General features: G+C 46.7%; 1 protein-coding gene across 1 annotated transcript in view; it reads right to left on the bottom strand.

Annotated features, from left to right (window-relative positions):
* LOC309387368 (uncharacterized protein) overlaps positions 1–16504 on the bottom strand; it is a gene marked incomplete at its 3' end in the record, with an annotated part of 49456 nt that extends 32952 nt beyond the window's left edge. Inside the window, exons 1-3 of the mRNA XM_081943841.1 lie at positions 16405–16504; positions 16062–16190; positions 15115–15237 (exon numbers count right to left, since the gene is read on the bottom strand). Coding sequence (XP_081799967.1) covers positions 15115–15237; positions 16062–16190; positions 16405–16503 — 351 coding nt within the window. The 5' untranslated portion in view covers position 16504. The remainder of the gene's footprint in view (positions 1–15114; positions 15238–16061; positions 16191–16404) is intronic.
* Positions 16505–22152: the final 5648 nt, after the last annotated feature.

Below are 22152 nucleotides of genomic sequence, written 5' to 3'. Positions count from 1 at the left end.
CCTGCAAGAAACAATTGTTCATTGAAGTCATAAATTAAAAGTCCTCTGCATGTTTATCTTCCCCGGGAAGGAAGGGCTGCATTACAGAGGGCAAAGAGACAGCAGATCATGAGAAATGTGTCTGATAAGAAGAGGCTCAAAATGGGTCCTCCTTAGTATTTCCCAGGATCTTCCCTTCTGAGCCATCAAGATCATCCCATTAATACAAGGAGCTCTTCTTCAGCTTTCTAGGCTGGCCAGGTTCCCCCCAAGTGGGAATTCCTCCCTTCCCCCACCTGGTTTTGAAGCATGAACTGGCCATGTTTCAGATGCGTCCTTACCCCGGGAAAGGAAGATGTGACTCCATCAGACAGATGATGTGTCTCCCATTCTCCCCGCTGGTCATCTGGTTCCTGTGCCGTCCTGACCAAAAGAAGAAGGTTCCGGTTCCGGTTCCGGCGGCTGACGGCGACGGGCAAGTCAATTGCTCGTTCCGGCTCCCCGGTGGGCTTCCCCACTCCTTGGGGGGCACAGGATGCCCCGAAGAGGTCTTCAACGTTGCTTTTCAGACAATAGAAAAGGTGTGAACACCTTTTCCAGACGTTCTGTGAAGAGAAGAGAAATAACCGTGAGTCAGTCAGAAGAGTTGAGAAGCAGGACTTTCTCCCCTGATGCCAGTTTCTTGACAGCTGAGATGGCCACATTTACTCTGAAGAGCCTTCTGAAAGCCATGACCAACTAGTTGCACGTCCTTTCACTGCACAAAAGGAGAATAGGCAATAAGAATGCAAATATTCCGTCTCTTGGCATTTTAACCAATGCACAGAGTCAGGGCTTCTGCCACTACCATGGAGAGGAGCTGGTCTGACCATACTGACTCAGTGCAGGTCTCCCAAATAGTACAGAGCCGCAGTGTCCACTTCAATGAGCTCTCATTTCTGGGGAGAGAACGAATGGCCTGAGTTATTCTTCTGTTAGCAGAGGTAGAGGCAGAGGGTAGAGATGCCTGCCCTCTGCCAACCTTTCTTCTAGCCCTTCTCTTGGGGGCTTCAGAATCCCTCAGCTGAGAACACTAACCTCAATGAAATGAGAGCTGGCCGGACATCTTCCTTCCTGGGACTCCGGGCGGTGGCAGGAGCACCCATCACAACCTGCAAGAAACAATTGTTCATTGAAGTCATAAATTAAAAGTCCTCTGCATGTTTAGCTTCCCCGGGAAGAAAGGGCTGCATTACAGAGGACACAGAGACAGCAGATCATGGGAAATTTTGTTGATAAGAAGAGACTGAAAATGGGTCCTCCTTAGTATTTCCCAGGATCTTCCCTTCTGAGCCATCAAGATCATCCCATGAATCCAAGGAGCTCTTTTTTTTTTTTTTTTTTTGTAGTAAAATTTTATTGGTTTTTCAAAATTTATAGGGAAAAGGGTAAATGGACAGGTATACAAATTTTGGCAGCTGCAAAATGTGTGAGGCCCCCCTCCCTCCATACCCATAGTATACATTTATATATAATGCATTAGTATATAATTGATTACAATCAGCATATTAGTTCTATTATTAAATTCAATCAAATTAAACATTACAGTATAAAATCCAAATATAATTCCATTTTCACTTTCGGTCAATTTATAATAATATGATTTTCTTGTTTATTTTTGTGATCTGAGTCTTCTTGCTATTGCCCCATCTCCCTCCACTGGCAGAGCTCTGGCCCCTCCCGTGTCCTGCGTGTCCGTTGTGGTGTCTGGTGTTTTCTCTAGGAGTGTTTTATTTTTTTCCATAAAGGCCTGCACCTCTATGGGTGAATTAATTCTGATTCTTGTCTCCTCCCAGAATATCAGCATACCTTCAGGCATCAACCATCTAAACCACACCCCTTTCTGGTATAATTTATTCGCTAATTGCGAATAATTTTTTCTTTTTTCTCTAATCTTCTTAGGGATCTGCTTCAGAATGGTTATCTCCATATCATGATATGTCAATGCTTGCCCCCTTTGTACACCCAGAATCTCATCTCTTGTGCTTTTTCTAAGGAATTTAATGTGAACCTCCCTGGGTACATTGTATGTTCTAGCGTAAGCTGAGTTCACTCTATAAACCAGGTCTATATCCCACCCCATCTGTTGTTTTTCTTTGTGTGTGTAGTCAGCCAAAATGTTTGTCATGATGTCCCTTATATTTTCCCCATCTTCTTCTATAACATTTTGAAATCTAAGATAATAGGACATTCTCTCAAATTCTAATTTCATCTTTTGGATGTCAAGATCTTTGTTCCCTTTCTGCACAGCTTCCACCCCCCCCCCTCACCTCCTCCACCCCCCCTTCCACAAGATTCAGTCTTTGTGAGTTCTTATATATTTGGGCTTGATTTTCTTTAATTTCATCTTTCATTTCCCTTAGCTGTTTCTTGATTTCCTCCTGGCCCTGTAGAATTTGTTGAAGCATTTGTTGAAAGTCCATCTCTGTAGTCTTATGTTGCATCAATTCTGTTATCTTTGACTGTGTGGCTGGACTGGATGTTGCAGATGTTGGAGCAGAAGTGGCGAAGCCAGGTTTTCCAGGAGGGGGTCTTTTAGATGCCATCCTTTATAACGTTAGAAGTTCAGTCCAAATATGAAGTAAGCAGTTAGAAAAGAAGGGTAGCCAGGTGAATCCGGGAGCAGAAGAACCAGGCAGAAGAGAGTCTCTCCAATAAGTCTGGCAATAGATAGAAAATTTCCCCTAGAAGGTTGAAAAAATACCAATCCACAAGAGATTCCTCTGGGAGACACGGAGACAAAGACCGGAAGCCTGAATTTTAAAGGTGGAGTCAGGTTTCAGAGTTCATAAAGACAACGGAAGTGTGCCATCTTGCCCTGCCAGTTTTGGGCACAGAGGCGTAACGAAGTTTTAAAAAGTTCCAAAAGTCCTCAAATCATTGTAATATGTAAGATTAAATTGAAAAGAAAATCATCTCAGCCTAAGTGAGGCTTCATTCGTTGGCTCTCCCCCCTCCTCCTTCCCCGGGGGCTGAGAGCAAAATTGTTTCTCGCCGCTTGTCCAAGGGGGGGGGAAAAACCCCCTCCCTCCAGCCGCACCTCTAAAATGCTCCGAAAGTTATTTTAAAGTTTTAAAAGCTGAGTAAATCTTCATGCAAAGTAAGGGATGAAGAGAGAAGCAACCTCACCGCACCGCAGCTGCTTCCTTCAATTGTAGCATTCTCCAGTCGGCTTATAGCGAGGTGCGAGGCGTAGGAACGCGAAGCGCCCTCCGAGCTTGCTCCCCGGTGCCTTGGGCGCGCGAGAGAGCTCCCGCCGGCTACCGCCGCTGCAGGAGTCCTCCGCGATGCCGCCCCTCCGGCAGGACCCCTCTGCGGGGTGTCCTGTGCCCCCCAAGGAGTGGGGAAGCCCACCGGGGAGCCGGAGCGGGCAAAGAGCTGCCCGTTGCTCCCGCCGCCGGAACCGGAACTCCAAGGAGCTCTTCTTAAGCTTTCTAGGCTGGCCAGGTTCCCCCCAAGTGGGAATTCCTCCCTTCCCCCACCTGGTTTTGAAGCATGAACTGGCCATGTTTCAGATGCGTCCTTACCCCTGGAAAGGAAGATGTGACTCCATCAGACACATGATGTGTCTCCCATTCTCCCCGCTGGTCATCTGGTTCCTCTGCACTCCTGACCAAAAGGAGAAGGTGACATGTCAAAGAACATCCATCTAGCTCAGCCTCTCCTTTCTCAGACCAGCCAGTCAGCCTGGCCATCTTTTTGCCCTGAAGCCCCTTCTGGACAGAAAGCCATTTTGGGGAGAGGCTCTTACAGAGTCCACAGTCCATCAATAGTGGCCCACCATGCCCGGGGTTTAAGGAAAAGGGGGTGGTACCTGCCAGGAGGCACAGGAAGGTCTTCAACGTTGCTCTTCAGACAACAGAAAAGGTGCGAACACCTTTTCCAGACGTTCTGTGAAGAGAAGAGAAATAGCCGTGAGTCAGTCAGAAGAGTTGAAAAGCATGACTTTCTCCCATATTGCCAGTTTCTTGGCAGCTGAGATGGCCACACTTACTCTGAAGAGCCTTCTGAAAGCCATGACCAACTAGTTGCACGTCCTTTCACTGCACAAAAGGAGAATAGGCAGCTTAACCTAATGATGTTCACTTAATGACAACAGCATTTGCTTAATAACTACTGTAAACATGGCACATGATGCCTTGACTTATGACTGCAACAACTTACAATTGTAATTCTGGGCTCAATTGCAGTCCTATTGTAAAAAAAAAAAATTACACATTTTTAATGATCAGGAGAAAGACACTGTTCTTAAACGTCTTCTAAATAAATTTTGAAGCATTCACTCCCTAATAAAAGGAGACATTTCTTCTTTCTTCAGGAATAGATTTGCCAGTAACAAATATAGTCTACTAGCTGATAACCTGGTGTTCCCTGGGTATTTATTTATCCTAATCCTGTATTAGACAGGAAAAGCCCTGATTTTGGCAACAATTAAATATTTTTCCTGTGCCCCCAGAAGTGTCAAGAAAAGTAATACCACCTGGTTGTTTTGCAACTGATCCATAATCATTTGGTATGCTTTCTTCTGTTCTTGCTTTAGAAGTGGCTTCTTGTCCACAATATTTGTAGTAAGCCATTCAATGTTGTAGTTCTTTTCTCGTATGTAATCTGCGTGAAGTTAGGCCGGTCTTGTAGTGGTCTCGGTCTCATAGTGATGCAGGCAGGCCGAGTTGCAGTAATGTTTTATTGATCATAGCCATTCATTTGTCCTCAAAAATAATCAAAGCCTTGTTGAAAATGTCTGGACCAAACATAATTTCTAATGTTGGATTTTCCCCCTTACCAGAGGGAGACCCCTTGTGGAGTACTGTGAAGCAGTTACCATGGCAACTCCATTGCGCTGTACAGTAGAAGCCATTTTACGGCAATATGGTAGAAATCATTTTAAGGCACAACAGGCTGTATGTTAACATGACGTGTCTCCCATTTTCCCCGCTGGTCATCTGATTCCTGTGCACTCCTGACCAAAAGAAGAAGGTGACATGTCAAAGAACATCCATCTAGCTCGGCCTCTCCTTTTTCAGCCCGGCCAGTAAGCCATTTTGGGGATAGGCTCTTACAGAGTCCGCAGTCTGTCAATGGTGCCCTTCCATGCCCAGGGTTTAAGAAGAAGGGGTGGTACCTGTCAGAAGGCACAGGAAGGTCTTCAATGTTGCTCTTCAGACAACAGAAAAGGTGCAAACACCTTTTCCAGATGTTCTCTGCAGAGAAGAGAAACAGCCATGAGTCAGTCAGAAAAGTTGAGAAGCATAACTTTCTCAATGGAAGTGGTGATAGCATCCATACATGGGTTGACATTGTCCACCTTCTGATTGGACTGAATCTGATTAAAGTTAGTTAAGACACGCCCCTTGTTGCTAGCCTTGCCTAGCTTTTTGGCTCAGACCACTTCCAGGAGGCTTGTGTCATTGCTATCTCCTGAAGAGATTATTTGAGTCATTGGAAATATTAATTCTGATAAAAGTTTCTGCTGTTATTTATTCTGTGGCTACCATCTGCTTCTGATCTGTCAGTGAGGGCTGGAGCAAAGGGGCTTCAGAGCCTTAGCTCATCCTGTAGGACAGCTGTGTGTCCACAGGTACTGCAGGGCAGGAGAAAGTCCAGCACTCTTGGATGGTCACTCTTTGTGGCCAGGATCCCCACTTAATGAATTGCATCTGCGCTTGCTTCTAACGAAACCATTGACAGCTCTGACAGACGGCTACAGCGCGGACACGCCTCTCTCGCAGCACTGCGTGTTCTTGCCTTTGAATAAGCAGGTAGCCTTTACGATCGCTCTGGGGCATGCGGGAGAGCACGGCTGACAGATTGCCGCTCGCACCACTTCCTAGCCAGCTACAGGACCATAGTGAAGAGAGAGAGAGTCAGCAACCTTTCTAGTGTTTCCCGCTGTTTTAAACAGCCCGCTGAGCTGTGCCGCCGCTAAACGCTTGCCCTGGGACTCGGCTGAGTCATGCTTTGTTGGGAGAGCTCCAATTGTTGAGGGCGTCTGAGGGCTAACTGAAGAGGCTTGCAGAGAGGCAGGTGAGCACTCCAAAGCACAATCTCCCCTCTGCTTGACCTGGTCCAGAGCCTCTACTTAACACCGGAGCCTTCCCAGACTGTTAAAAAAGGTGTGAACCACTTTTTAAACCAAAATTTGAATTTACAAGCAGCTCGTCAAAATGGCGGACGCTACTGTGACTGAGGGGACTGTGAGCCAGGACATTGATTGTTCTAATCAAGGGCTCTTGAATACAGTAGAGGCTAGTTCTGACCATAAGGGGAAGCAAAAGACTGAGACTGAGGCTTCCCATTCTAAGAGTAAAAAGTCCTCAAAATCAGCCTCCCGTTCTGACAAGGACAAAGACCATGCTACCCAATCAGACAACAAAGTCCTTCGCAGACATTCTTCTTCCTCCTCCAAAGGAGATCAGACTAGTAGCAGTAAGTATGTCCAGCCCTCGGCTATTTGACTGGATCAAACCCCTGGCCCCTTTAGTCCCCCGTTTCCCATCAACACCTCTGGTCTATGGGGTTCAGGAACCGATTTGCATGGACAGCTATTGCAGAATGTTCAGTTTGGGGCAGTGGGCAGCAGACCAGTCACAGCCACATTCACCCTCAAGGCTACAGGGCTTTGCCCTGATCTACAGTTGCCTTCTATGACTGTGCTTAATATCCAGGAAATCATAACTTCGGCTTTTGCCCAGGGCATAGCTACCAGCCTGCAACAGAGATCTGGGCCGGCTCAGCCACAGCCTCCTGCTGTTATTCAGCCTACTGCGACAGTTACATCAGCGCAGCGGCCTGTGTCACCCGCTAGGTCTCACCGCAGCCAGTCTCCTGTGTCAGAAGATGGAGAGATTAAGGATGCAGAGTTTTCTGGAGATGAGGAGCCTGTTCCAGACAAAGCTGCATTTTTAGGCCTATTCCAGCCAGCCCACTTTAAGACCTTGTTGACTAAGGCCAAAGCTTCTGCCACCTTTGCGGCATTACCAGATGTGCCAGCACCTGCGACAATGTTGGCCTCAGCTGATTCGTTCTTTCCTGAGAAAACAGCTGGGTTGGACACTATTCTGGCCCCAAAATTGTTCCTGGATGTGGTGCAACATCAGTGGGCATCCCCAACATCAGGTCCTACACCATCATCCACAGACAAAAAAAAATTACAATGTGGTCAATGACTTGGCTCAGCTTCTCCAAGTCCCATCAATAGACACTCCAATAGCGGCGCTTCATTTTGTGACCACCATGCCAGGCTCACAAGAGGAGGTCCTCAAGTCGGTTGCAATATTTCACAGACCAATGGGATGAGATCACCTCTGATTCCTGGGTGCGAAGGACCATAAGGTCTGGTTTAGCTCTAGAGTTCCTCTCCAACCCCCCGAGTTTCTTTATTCATTGCCCGATGTCCTGCAATCCAGATAGACAAGTCCTCATGAATTCGGCTATACAACATCTGCTGAACATCAGGGCTGTCCAACTGGTTCCAGATGCCAATTATACCAAGGCTTTTATTCTATTCTTTTTGTTATCCCTAAGACTTCAGGGGGGCTGGAGAGCAATTCTAGACCTAGGGGCGGAACAGGTGCTCACGCAACCTCTTTCTCCAGCCAGAGCTCCATGCACTGACCTAGGGCGTATCCCAAATGTGCCAAGCCATGGGAGCTGGGGAGCGGGCAGAGCACCACGTGCCTTTGCTGTGTCTGGCTCTTCAGGAGGCCGCTCGCAAGGGAGCAGCTGCCCGGCAACCCCAAAACAATAAGCCCTCCCCCTATAATAAGCCCAAGGCCATATTTCGTGGAGCAAAAGAAAATAAGACCCTGTCTTATTTTGGGGAAAACTTTCTTTCTTTCGGAGTGGGTTTGCTAGTAGCAAATATATTCTATTTTAAATTTCCAAATATCATAAACTATGAATAAAAACAAAAAAATAAAATAAACACCAGGTTCAAAGTAACCAGCTTCACAACTTGTTCTTCAATTACTGTGAAATATTAAACCACATGCTTCACAGAAACATGACTTATGCCCATTTTTCACACTTACGATTTTTCTGGCAGTCCAATCATGCTTGGCAACTGGTTCATACTTATGACCGTTGCTGTATCCCAAGGTCATGTGATGATCACCTTTCGCAACATTTTCAAAAGCAAAATCAGTGTGGAAGCCAGATTCACTTAACAATCGTGTAACTAAGTTATCAACTTAGTTGTTTTAGCGAGGCGGTGATTCATTTATGAACTGTGGCAAGAAAGGTCACAAAAGGAGGCAAAATTCACATAACAAATGTCTCACTTAACAACAGAAATTTAGAGCTTAGTTGTGGTTGTAAGTCGAGGACTACGTGTACAGGAAAATCAAGCTGCGACTTGAGTCCATGACAAGCTGCTATTTAATTGGAGTTTGTCCCAAGAAGCTTTGAACAGGAACAAAATTAAATGTAAAATATTAAATATACAATATTTCTACCCTATTCTTGCCTTCCTTGGCTCTCAAGATGCATCTATACAGATAGTCCTCGATTTACAGTGGTGGCCAAAATTGTGGAAACCTTTTGGGAAAAGTGTATTTTTGAGGTTTGATGGCTTATAACACCACTTTTATTTTGGAGTAGTACCATAAAATTATATATCAATGGAAAGATAATTTAATCAGGAATGTTATGCAACAAGGTTTGTTCAATTATTTGTATTGTATGAAAGGTTATAGCCAAATAACCAGAAAAAGGAAGCACAACTTGCTTAGGCTAATATCAGGTAACTTTCCTTTATCTGATTGTAGCCAATGAGCATGAGTGTTTAGTGAGCCAAGCAGGTGTCATCTTGTTTTTTGGCAATGAGCCAATCAGATCAAAGTAGAATTCAGTTGTTGATGTCATGTATGGAAGCTGAAAGGAGGACATTTGTCAGTGTGTTATGTGATCACTATCAAGTTGGTTGGGGGGGGTTGTGTTCTTTCATTTAGTGAGCTTGTAAAACATAAAATTAAAGTAATGGTGCAAAGAATTGACTACGTGACAGAAGAAAATCATTTGGGTGTATACTAGATGAAATGGCGCAATGGAATGTGAAGTTGAGTGCAAGGACTGTTTGGCACAGACTGCAGGAATGTGGCCTAAAATCTAGAATTCCACAAAAAAAGCCACTTTTATCTCTCAAACAAAGGTTGAAAAGGCTAAACTGGGCTAAAGCCCATGTTACCTGGACAGAGGAACAATGGGACAATGTTAGATCTCCCTGTTTGCTATCAAACATCAAAAATACACTTTTCCCAAAAGGTTTCCACAATTTTGGGCTCTGCTGTACAGGGCTAAGACTCCAGGCTTTGCTCCCATCTTTCTTTCCACTCGCAGCTCCTAAATTTCTCTCTTCTCTTCCCTCCAAGAATTTCAACCAGGAGGAGGAGCCCAGTGTTACTGTCCTTTGATTGATGGTCCTAAGATCCAATCAGCACTCAGTGAATATCTGGGCAACAGGAAATGGCCTCCTCCTTCCCCAACACGGCCTCAAAATCAGGCCTGAGACGAGAGAGGTCTGCAGTCCAGGCTGTTTGTCCTCCTAGAGTTCCCCCCTCAGGCTCTGACAGGAGGCGCTTTCAATGGTTGGCACCCTCTTTTGCAGTAAAGACAGACACACAAACACAAAATCCCATAAATAGCAATGAATAGGATGGGGATGGTGATAAAATACCAGGGCAAAAAAAGGCCAGGCAATGGGAAGGAGATTTGCCAATTGGGAGCAAATGTTGAAATCTCTGTGCCCATTTGCACCCCCACCCCGTATGTGTGTGTGTTTATTTACCATAAGACATATACATATATATATGGACTAGCAATATATGTTTACATCTCATGCATATTAATAAAAGATAATGAAATATAATTGTTAAAAAGATCCATGTTCAAAACCAATGTCTAGACCATTTAACCATTGAAGAAAGGCATAGTTTACATTTTAAAAATCAGATACTGTATATGACCTCAGATTCCAGCTGGTCACAATGTGACTTAAATCTGAGAAGGGACCTGCAGTTTGTGTGTATTGAAGCACCTGTTTGCAGTTCTTGAGACCTAATGCTAATCCCTATCTAAGTTGCCCTGGCACAATTTTTTTTCCTCATCCTCTTTAGTTTCCCATTCTGCTTCGCTGCTAAGTAATGGCCAACCTTTGTAAAGTGGGGTGAAGGCAACCATTTGTGCAAGTGAAGAAAAGGCTGTGGAGAAGGGAAGGGAAGGAATGGCATGGCATGGCATGGCAGGGGATGCATGGGTAGAGCAGTCCATACAGAAACAGCCAATGAGATTTGTTTTCTGTCCGTGGATGAGAAAGTTAAAAAGCAGGGGAATGATCATTCAGATCTTGGGGTGGTCATATTCCAGACTGAGGACCATTGATGCCTTGTTGCCAGTTCACTGCAACCTGGACTGGAACTTCCAAAGGTGCTTTTCCAGGAGGCAACTGGACTTCCTTGTTTTTTCTTTGAAGACTTTTTGGTGCTCATCCAATAAGCTTCTTTAGCTCTGACAGGATACTTAAGAATGGAAGGATTTATGTTCCTTGCAGACAGCTGGTTGTTTGCATCCTTTTGGAGGGACATTGAAGGCTTATCTGTGTCCTCAGGGTCACCTGAGTAGTGCTCCTGGTTCCTTTAGTCTGGCATTTTTCTCTGAAATCGATTCCTCCTCCCTCAACATTCAAAGGACATCCATCCCAAATTGTATAACCAAAAGTCTCTAGAGATTCTACGTTATCCTGGTCATGGTTGTCTGAAAGTTGCTTTTTCAGAAGGCAACTATACTTTCTTGTTTTTTCTTTGAAGACTTATCGCTGCTCATCTAATAAGCTTCTTGCATGAGAAGCAGTTCCATTCCTCACTGTTCTGTCAGAGCTGAAGAAGCTTCTTGGGTGAGAAGTGAAACGTCTTCAAAAGAAAAAACAAGAAAGTCCAGTTGCCTCCTGAAAAAGCACCTTTGGGACAACCATGACCTGGATGACTGAGAACCTCTACAGACTGGACTGGAACTGCTGACCCTGTTTTAAAATAGAGCTGAAAACAGCATGGAATGCAAACAGCTTAAGCTGTAGTAAGAAATTTATTCCCACCCCCACCCCCACGATGAGGCACCAATGTCACTATTGCGCTTCTAAATGCGCCAAATACACAATGGGTACAATTATAAAAAAGATGGTTTTTTCAAATGGTTTTAACTCCAGCCCTGACATCAATCATATTTCAAACCTACCTTCAAAGGATGAAGGCTTAAATTCATTGGCTATCTCTGTCCTCTATTCCCAACTTTTGTTGTTCAAATCAAGGAAGCAGGGTAGCAAAGCAGAGAGCTGAAATGGCAGCATAGTCCAGTGTTTGCAGATCCCTTCTGTTATTTCCCAGACTAATAGAAGAGACCAGCTTGATTCACTTCTGGCTCCAAGATATGCATACATGTAGTTGTATTTATGTTTTCCTAACAAAGGATATATTTAAATCTGTAAAAGATCTACCGGGAAGATTTGTTTAGAATGAAATTGGACAAAACCTACTTTTGCAAAAGACAAGAATGGAGACGAGGCCAGAGTGAATTCAGCAAAGGTCTTTTATTAAGTTTATACGAACAATAGGAAGCTGTCAGCCGGTCAACCAATCATATTAAAGTATTTTCCCACTTCAAAAGTGGACCTGAGTGAGAATTCAGCAACTAAGTTTTATGCACTTTAGCATTCGTAGTCCCGTAGGTAGGTGGGGCGGCGGAACCCTGTCTCGACCTGTGCAGTTCAATTAGTCCGTCTTTGGGAGTAGGTGGAACCGCAGCTGCCGCTACAGGATCCATCCTTGGCCAACTTGGAGGCTCGGCCGCTGGTATCTCTGTCACAATGGGAACCGGTTCTGCAGGAACTCTTTGCTGACTGGCCCCCGGTTCGACAGGTACCCGCGTTGCACTTCTATCTCCGTTTGTGGTGGAGCTTCGGAGTTGTTGAGTCTATTCCGGCTGGTGGCAGATGGAGGTGCCCAAATGACTCCCCAGTTGGTTGATGTTGCAGCGCCATATTCGGCCTCCTCCATCTCCACTCGGCAGGAACACGTTCCTGTTATGGTTATAATCAAAGCAGGAATCCAGAGGGCACCCCCAGTGTCATTATGTGCATAAACTAGGTCCCCCATAGTGAATGACCGGAGTTTGCTGGTCGACTCAGTAGGTACCTCTGAAGAATAGTTCAGGTGTAGTCGGTCCAAATCAGTTCTTAGGTCATGCCCCATTAGAAGTTCAGCTGGACTCTGGTTGGTCATGGCACTGGGTGTAACATGCTGGACTAACAGATATTTTGATATTTGTGTCTGTCAGTCCCCGGGGCCCATTCGGGCCAGAGCCACTTTTGCTGACCATACCATTCTCTCTGCCTGCCTATTGCTGGCAGGGTGGAATGGTGCAACCAGGGCATGATGGATGCCATGACCCGCTAGGAACAGTTCCAATTGGTTGGACGTGAGTTGTGGCCAATTGTCTGACACCAGGATGTCTGGTAGTCCGTGGGTTGCAAACAGTTTTTGTAATGCCTTGATGATGGCATCTGAGGTGGTTGATGGCATTAGTACCACCTCCAGCCATTTGGAGTATGCATTGCCGGCAGCTGCAGCCAACACTTCCTTGTCCAGCTGACTTTAATTCCGTTCAACTGATGACAAAGTCCATGAATAGAATGAGATTGGAGCGTCTTTTCCATTCAGGACCTGGTGGCTTAGGACTGCTCCTACGACAAATGGAGAGCCATCGCAGGTGAGGACTACTGGAGGGTTCTCATTATATTGCATCAAGATGCTGTTAGATGATAACAGGTCCTTGACAGCGGAGAGAGCAGCAGCCTCTTTTCGGCCGGAGGACCAAGACAGTTTTTTGTTTAGCAGTCTGTGAAGAGGCTCTGCGATGGAAGCTTTGTGCGGGAAAAATACGCTGTAAATGTTTAGCAGTCCCAAGAAAGCTTGTAGTTCAGTTTTGTTCTTGGGTGTAGGAGCTTTACATCTGGCTTTACAGGAGTCACCATTGGGGTCTCCCATTTGGCATGGTTGACTGGTTCCAAGATTCCTTGAGCTATCAGTTTGTCTAATTGTACATCCATCTTTACAAGTAATATGAATGGCACCCTGTGCAGCTTCATTTGTATTGGAGCAACCTGGGGGGCAAGGGTTGAAGGAGATGGGTGTAGCCTTATACTTGCCCAGATCTCCTTTGAAGATTTCGGCGAATTCCCAGGTCAGGGTCTCCAAGTCACTGGTGGAGTTGATGCCAGTAACTCCCAGACTCAGAGGAAAACTACTCCAGTCCCAAAAGACTTGGTAGGGAGCAGTCTACTATGATCAGCTACAGTGGGCCCACAAAGTTCTTGAATGAGATTTGGAAGGTTCCGCTTCCGATGTCAAGGACGCTGTTTCTTTGGTAGTCTCGGAGGTGAAGGTGATGATATTTCAGCTGGCTTTTAGAGTGGCTAGGCCCCAGCTTTTTAATCGTGCTCCAGGAAACAATGGTCATGGACGACGCAGTATCCACCTCCAGGCGACAAAGGGACCCCTCGACCATGGCAGTGACATGGATTTCTTTTTGAATAGGCGAGGCTGGCGTGCCTAATGACTGTCTCTGCCCGGCAGGTGCCTTTCGAGATGGTGAAACATTCTTCTCCATGACTTGGTTGTTTGGGTTGTACCCTTCTGGGGCCTGTTTGGCTCTTGGTTGGCTGGTGTGACAGACTCTAGCTAAATATCTTGTTTTGTTGAACCTTTGGCAGATGGTGTTTTTAAATATACACGTTGTTCTTGGGTTGTGCCGCCACCTATGCTGTTTCCTTCTTCTCTGTAGCTCTGCTTTGCTTTTTTGATGACTTGAGCTGATTGAGGTCTTCATCATCATCAGCTGACTTCTCTTGACTCAAATCGTCATGGTATACAGCAACTGCTTTGTGCGATGATGGTGGGATGTTAAATATCTGGATTTCAGCCGTCAATTGATTTGACATTTTGACTATTTGTGCCTTGTCGAGTGCCATCTGTAAGGTGAGGTTTGTTTTAGCGAGGCGGTGCTGCAATAACTTCATGTCCCTCACTCCACAAACCTATCTGTCGAAAAAACGTCGTCAAATTCTCTGAACTTGCAGTATACCACTGCTTTTTGAAGGGTTGCAACGTATGAGTGGATGGATTCGCCCTCTGCCTGGTTTCTATGATGGAAAGTTTGTCAGCGAGCAATCTGCGAAGGTATTGGCGCATAGAGATTTTGTAGTTTATTCTGCAGCGTGCCTGATTGTACTCTCTAAATGGCCTGCGGTGAGAGGTGAGCCCTGGCTATCTCGAAGATATCTCGGCCGCAGTAGCTTAGGAACAGTTCTCTTTTTCTGTTGTCTGAGATTCCAGTGAAATCATTGGCTTCGAGGACTCATTTGAGTTGATGTTGTATGAGTCCCACATCTCAGTGGTTAGGTTGTATGGAGTAAACGATGTTACTGCAGCCATTCTGCTAGACCGGTGCGAGCCCAGGCAATTTGGTCTGGTGCGATTATGGTTGATGAATGGGGCTGTGCAACGGTGGATTGTCTCCAGTGCTCAGCTCTTGAGTGGGCCTGAAATCAGCTCTTTTTCATCCTCAATTTCCATTTGATTCCACCTTCGTCGCCAATGTTAAGTTCTGGCTGAAAAAGGAGACGAGGTCAGAGTGAATTCAGCAAATCACTTTTATTAAGCTCATATGAACAACAGCAACAGCGTGGCTAATAGCACTCCTTTTATAGGAAGCTACAACCGTTCAACCAATAAGATTAAAGTATTTTCCCGCTTCAAAAGCGGACCTGAGTAAGGACTTCAGCAGCTAATTTAAGCTATTCATTATGAAAACAGCCCATCAAGAATAGTGAGACTGGCTTCTCGCAAGTAATGGAGCTGACCCTGCTCCTGCTTTTTGTCTGCCCTAAGTGTTCTTGTTTCAGATGCAGAAGGCAGTTCCTCATCATCATCACTAACAAGCTGGCAGCTGCCTGATTTCCCCACCTGAAGCCTCAGGGCTGCCCTGCTGCAGCTGTTGTTTCAGCCAAATCATTCTTGACAGGCTGCTGCGAGCCATTGACCAACTCACCTCCTGAGGTGCCTGGGGCTGGTTCCTCCTCCTCCAAGCTGACCTCTGGAGAGGAATCTGGAGAAGCACTTGAGGGATGAATCTGAGATCCTCCAGGGTGTCTTCTCCTTCCTCTGGAGAATCCTGTGAATGACAATGATTCCTCCTCTTTAGCCATCAGGGAAAAGAAACTGATAATTCCTAAAAGAGGCTCTACTGAATGGGGATCACATTTCCCATTTAGAACACCGGTCCCTGATGCTTTGCAGAAAGGAACCAGTCGCACCAGAGCTTGGGTACATATACTTGGCCTAAGTACCTTGTCCCAGGCTGCTTGGAGCCATTAACCAACTCACCTCTTGAGGCGCCTGGGGCTGGTTCCTCCTCCTCCAAGCTGACCTCTGGAGGGGAATCTGGGGAAGCATCTGGCTAAGGAATCAAAGGCTATTATTATTAGTACCACATTGCTCTTTCTGGAGCTACATGTACTTGCCCTCCACTCTTCCCAGGTAGCATATTGGACACCTTCCTATCTGAGGGGCTCATACCTCTTCTCACTGAAGAAGACGGTCCAGGGAGTCCAGGATGTCCTCTTCCAGGCTGCTGAGATCCTCCAGAGTGTCTTCTCCTTCCTCTGGAGAATCCCGTGAATAACAATGATTCCTGTTTAGCCATCAGGTTGGCTGGCGTGACAGACTCTAGCTAAATGCGGCATTTTGTTGAACCTTGGGCAGATGGCGTTTTTAAATTTACACGCCAGTTTAGACCATTGGTCCCTAATGCTTTGTGGCAAAGGAACCAGTTGCACCAGAGCTTGAGTGCACATAGTTAACCAAAGTACCTTGTCCCAAGGGCTGGGTGTCCCCTTGCTCCACTGCCCCAAGTGCTCTAGCACAGTTCACTAAGGTTAGGAGAACTGACTAGAGGGACCTATCCCTGCCCAACTGAAAACACTTTCTCTTTCTTACCCATGGACTGGAAGAAGCCTCTGCATCCTGGTCCCAGCTATCCTCAGATTCCTCCTCCAGAAGGTCAGCAAGGGAGTCCACGTCCCAGAGGCTGCTGGTCCTGGAGCCCACCAGGACGGTCAGCGAATCCTGCAAATGACAATAAATCCTAAGCTTTCTGCATCCCCATTAGATTGCTGGAAGATAGGGTGCCTTCAGGCCCTATGGGCCAACAGCAAGAGAGCCTTTGTAAGCCTTAAGCTTAGAAAGATATATACCACAATTTCTCTCACTCCCATCAGGAGTTGTGGCATAGCCCTAACCCTAACCCTAACCATCGGCCCCATTGCCAAAACTTTCTTACCTCTGGAGAAGACGTGTCCTGCCCAGGAGAGAGCTCCTCCTCCACTGGTTGGTCCTGTGGTTCCTGAAATGAAAATACCAAGATTATGTCTGTTGGCATATTAAGAAATCCACAGAGACGGGGCTTCTTCTTTTCACATGTGGAGGAATTGTCCAATCCTTACCAACTCAGTGAAGGTCTCCAAAACGGTGGACAGCCACGGCCTGCAGGGCTCCTGCCTTTCCTCTCTGAGGGTAGAAAACAAAAGGGTCATAGATCAAAAGAAGCCATGGGCCCTTTTGTAAGAGTGGTCATGTTGAAATTCTAGGAACCCTTCCGGCTGGCCTGCCAAGGGGCTTGGCCTTCCAGTGGGATTCCCCTGAGATGCCACCCCTCTGCAAGTGTTTCACCCTCCGAAGTGATACCTACCCTGAAAGGCAGTCACCGCTTCCCTCCTGCAGAACCCCTGGGCTCAGAGCCATCCCCATCGGTCAGAATTCCTCCGATGAATCCTGCAATAAGAATGCAAATATTCCATCTCTTGGCATTTTAACCAATGCACAGAGTCAGGGCTTCTGCCACTACCATGGGGAGGAGCTGGTCTGGCCTTACCGACTCAGTGCAGGTCTCCCAAATTGTAGAGAGCCGCGGCATCCACTTCAATGAGCTCTCATTTCTGGGGAGAGAATGAAGGGCCTGAGTTATTCTTCTGTTAGCAGAGATAGAGGCAGAGGGTAGAGATGCCTGCCCTCTGCCATCCTTTCTTCTAGCCCTTCTCTTGGGGGCTTCAGAATCCCTCAACTAAGAACACTAACCTCAATGAAATGAGAGCTGGCCTGACATTTTCCTTCCTGGGACTCCGGGTGCTGGCAGGAGCACCCATCACAACCTGCAAGAAACAATTGTTCATTGTCATAAATTAAAAGTCCTCTGCATGTTTATCTTCCCCGGGAAGGAAGGGCTGCATTACAGAGGGCAAAGAGACAGCAGATCATGGGAAATGTGTCTGATAAGAAGAGACTCAAAATGGCTCCTCCTTAGTATTTCCCAGGATCTTCCCTTCTGAGCCATCAAGATCATCCCATTAAATCCAAGGAGATGTTCTTCAGTTTTCTCGGCTGGCCAGGTTCCCCCCAAGTGGGAATTTCTCCCTTCCCCCACCTGGTTTTGAAGCATGAACCCCGACTGGCCATGTTGCCTAAGGGTCCTTACCCCTGGAAAGGAAGATGCGACTCCATCAGACACATGTGTCTCCAATTCTCCCTGCTGGTCATCTGGTTCCTGTGCACTCCTGACCAAAAGAAGAAAGTGACATGTAAAAGAACATCCATCTAGCTCAGCTTCTCCTTTCTCAGCCTGGCCAGTCAGCCTGGCCATCTTTTTGCCCTGAAGCCCCTTCTGAACACTTGGAGAAAGACAGTCCATCAATAGTGCCCCACCATGCCCAGGGTTTAAGGAAAAGGGGGTGGTACCTGTCAAGAGGCACAGGAAGGTCTTCAACGTTGCTCTTCAGACAACAGAAAAGGTGCAAACACCTTTTCCAGATGTTCTGTGAAGAGAAGAGAAATAGCCGTGAGTCAGTCAGAAGAGTTGAGAAGCAGGACTTTCTCCCCTGATGCCAGTTTCTTGGCAGCTGAGATGGCCACACTTACTCTGAAGAGCCTTCTGAGAGCCATGACCAACTAGTTGCACGTCCTTTCACTGCACAAATGGAGAATGGGCAGCTGGGCACTGGCTAGTGGCTTTTTAGGGAAACTGACAACCTTGTTCCCTTGGCAACCAGGTGAACAATGGCCATTTTGATTACCGAAGGAGGGCAGCTCACTTGGGCCCAAGAGTGGCGGGTGGCTGACTCCCTGGATGGCCTTTTGGCCTCTGAGTTTCATGTGTAAAGTTGTCAGTTGATGAACAACAGAGAAGCACCATCATTCTGGCACCAAGCACAGAGGGAATCATAGGATCTTAGGGCGGAAGAAACCATGTGGCCATGCTACCTTGAACGTTCTTCCCCCCACCACGCCCCTCCTGGTAGAGTGCCTCCATGTGCAGGAAGGAAAGAGGTAGGCTGACAGTGTGCATGGGGTCAGCCACAGGACCAGGCGGGCTGCATTCAGCTCCCCATAGCTACAAAAGCCGTCTGGCCACAAAAGAATCTTTCCTGTTGGAGGAAGAGGCTGCGATGAAGAAGAGAGCTTCATTGTGTGCATTCGTTGTATTGCAAAGTGGCACAGAAGGAACAAAGAATAATGTGGGACTCTAATTTAGTAATTCCAATACAATCTGATATTTCAAATTAAATATCTAGCCTCAGCAAAAGAAAGCTCTTCTTTCTACTTCTGCTTACACAAAACTAAATCCAGAAAGTCTACTTGGCTCTTATTAGTACCCCACACTTTCTGTAAAACTACAGACAAGGGTGTATAACGTTTTCCAAGGAAAAGGGTGTTGGTACTTACCTGAGATGCCTCTTCTCCTAGGGTGGAGGCAGCATCCAGGCTGGGTTAACCTTCATCCAATCATATTGAGGACTGAGTCTGGTAACATTATTAAGCTCCACCCCTGTTGCTAGGTAGACCCAGCTTTCGACAAAGAAAACACCCAGACTCCGTGCGTCATCGTCAATAGTTGTAATATACCTGTACTCCGGACATCCAGTTGCGCCCGTCTGCCATGTCATAAAACTCCTCTCACCGTCCTTACCGTGTCATAACCAAGACGACAACCTTTTTTTTAATTCAACAGGTAAACAGAAAGGTAAAAAAAAAACAGTAACAAGTAAGGCATGGCCCAGAAACAAATCCCAGTCAGGGAGGAGCTGGATGCTGCCTCCACCCTAGGAGGAGAGGCGTCTCAACGCCCTTTCTCCCTAGTGGTGGAGGCAGCATCCAGGCTGGGACATACCAAAGCAGTAACTGTCCCAGGGTGGGTCTAAGACTGTGGCAATGAAGCATCAGCCCCAACCACCGACTGCAGCACCCTGCGACCGAAGGCCGCCTCTGCAGATGCAAATTAATCCATCTTATAGTTCCTAATGAAGGTATTAGGTGTAGCCCAGGTGGCAGCCCTTCAGATTTCTTGTAAAGAGGCCTGAGCCGCCCACGCTGCGGATGTTGACGTGCTTCTAGTGGAATGCGCTGTGATCCTAACTGGTACTTGTAGAGACTGAGACTGGTAAGCCAAAGAAATACAGGCCTTTAACCACTTACTATGGTAGGGGAAGGGACCTTGTAACCCAGGGAAGTGGGCTGGAAGGACACAAAGAGAGCGTCGGATTTCCGAGTTGCAGATGTGCGTTGTAAATAAATTTTGAGAGCCCTCCTTACGTCCAAGGTGTGCCACTTGCGTTCCAGTGGATGGACAGGATGGGGACAGAAGTTGGGTAGAACAATCTCCTGTGTCCTGTGGAAACAGGAACACACCTTGGGGACAAAGGAGGGGTCCAAGCGTAAGACCACCCGGTCTGTATGGAAAATGCACAATTCTTTCCTGGACAAAAGAGCCTGCAACTCTGAAATCCGACGCGCAGAAGTTATGGCCACCAGAAATGATACTTTCAATGTTAGAAATCTGAGCGAAACCTCCCTCAGAGGTTCAAAGGGACCCTTAGTCAAGGCGTCAAGTACTTTGGGTAAATCCCAGGAAGGGTACCTATGGACCACAGGAGGCTTGAGGCTGGACGCCCCTTTGAAAAAGCTGTGCACCATAGGCAGCTGAGCCAGGGAAGGAGAACCCCCACAGGTCAAAACGGAAGATATGGCTGCCACTTGCCCCCGGATGGTATTTGGGGCTAGTCCCTTATCTAATCCATCCTGCAGAAACTCTAGTAGTTGAGGGAGTGTGACCCTGATAGGGTCCAAAGTCTTACCAGAGCACCAGGAACAGAAGCTTTCCAGGTGGCGTCGTAAATTCTGTTTGTGGATGGCCGCCTAGCAGCCTGAATCGTCTTGATGACCCTGGAGGAGAAATTGTCCCCCCTTAGGACGCCCCGCTCAAACACCAGGCAGTCAACTAGAACCACTGAGGGTCCGGATGTTCCAGTGACCCCTGACAGAGGGAGATCCTGTCCTGAGGGATCCTCCAGGGTCTGTCCACCGAAAGTGTCTGCAGGTCAGCGAACCAAGTCCTGCGCGGCCAGTGTGGGGCGATCAAACCTCGGCCTCTCCCCCAGAATTTTCTGTATAACTCTGGGTAGGAGAGGCAGAGGTGGAAAGGCATATAGAAGGCCAGGAGGCCATATAGAAGGCCAGGAGGCCATTTCAAGGCATCCACCCCCTCCGACCGATGTGCTGGGTACCGACTGAAAAACCTCGGAAGCTGACTGTTGAGGTTTGATAAGGGATTCTGGTTCCGGTGGCTATTGCCAGAAGGTATGTTGATTTTCTGGGAGGGCAGCAGAGTTAGAATTAATACAATTATGGAGGCAGAGGCCTTCATGGAAAAAAACAAAGCACTCCTAGACAAAGTGGAAGACAATACACAAGATATGAAGGAGGGAGGGGCCGAGGCTTTGCTGGGAGGGGGGGGAGGAGGCAACAATGAAAAAACTCAGATCACAAAAGTAAGCTAGAAAAACATTGCAATTGTTGATACAATGGATCTTTTTGTTAGACACAAAGTAAATGATTGAAATTAATGAAAGATACAATGTAAAAATAAGCTGTCAAGATTTAGTTAAGCAATTATATCTTGTTTATCATTTTGTAAAGGTTATGAGACTTGGGGGGAATACCATTTCCTGCACGATGTAGCTGTCAAAATTTATACCCATACCTATTACCCCTTCCCTTAAAATTTTATAAAACCAATAAAAAACTTTTTTTCAAAAAAAAAAAAGTACACTCTGCATTCCAGTGTGTCAATCAATGCCCCCAAGTGCACCAACCTGGTGGAAGGATGGAGGTGGCTCTTGAGAACGTTGGTCGAAAACCCATGCTCCTGAAGAGCCTGGATTGTAGATGCTAGATCTCTACGTGCCTGACTAGGGAAGCCTGAAGTCTAATAGGCACTTCCCTTAGTGCAGAGATCAATGCAGCTAGAATTTTCTTAAACACTCAGGGAGCCGATGACAGTCCAAAGGGGAGGGAAGTGTATTGGAAATGCTGCCCTAAATAGGAAAAACGTAAGAATTGTCTATGTTGAGGCAAAATAGGAACGTGGAGGTAAGCCTCTGTTAGGTCAATTGAACTTAAAAAATCCCCATGTCTGATGGATCCCAAAATGGAATGCAAAGAATGCATCTTAAAACGCTTATAACAAATGAACTTGTTTAATTTTTTAAGGTCCAAAATGGCTCTCCAGCCCCCCGTGGCCTTTGGTATAACAAAAAGGATTGAATAAAACCCCAGCCCACATTCCTCAGCCAGTACCGGTTGGATGGCCCGAATGTCAAGGAGATATTGGATCGCACCTGCGAGCTGGGTTAGAGGAAACCGGACAGGCCCTGAAGGAGCTAGGGGGGGTTGGAGATAAACTCAAGGGCAAGCCCTTGCCTAACAGTAGACCTAACACAAGCATCGGAGGTGGTAGCATCCCAAACATCAGCAAACATGGCTAACCGACCTCCGATGGGATAACTGGCCCCAGAGGGGCTAAGTTCTGTGATAATAACACACACACCCTCCCTGAAAGGGGCACCTGGAGGACTTTCCCCATTGAAAGCGGTCAGTCTGGGGCCTCTGTCTGGCGGAGTAGCCTCCCTGATGCCTGTATCCCTGGCTCCCATAGTCCGTCTCCCGAAAGAGGAACCATAGTCTTGGTTCCAAAAGTACG

Source organism: Natrix helvetica (assembly GCF_964273705.1).
Source record: "Natrix helvetica genome assembly, chromosome: 2".
Taxonomy (NCBI): domain Eukaryota; kingdom Metazoa; phylum Chordata; class Lepidosauria; order Squamata; family Natricidae; genus Natrix; species Natrix helvetica.
This window is presented reverse-complemented; position numbering and strand designations above follow the sequence as displayed.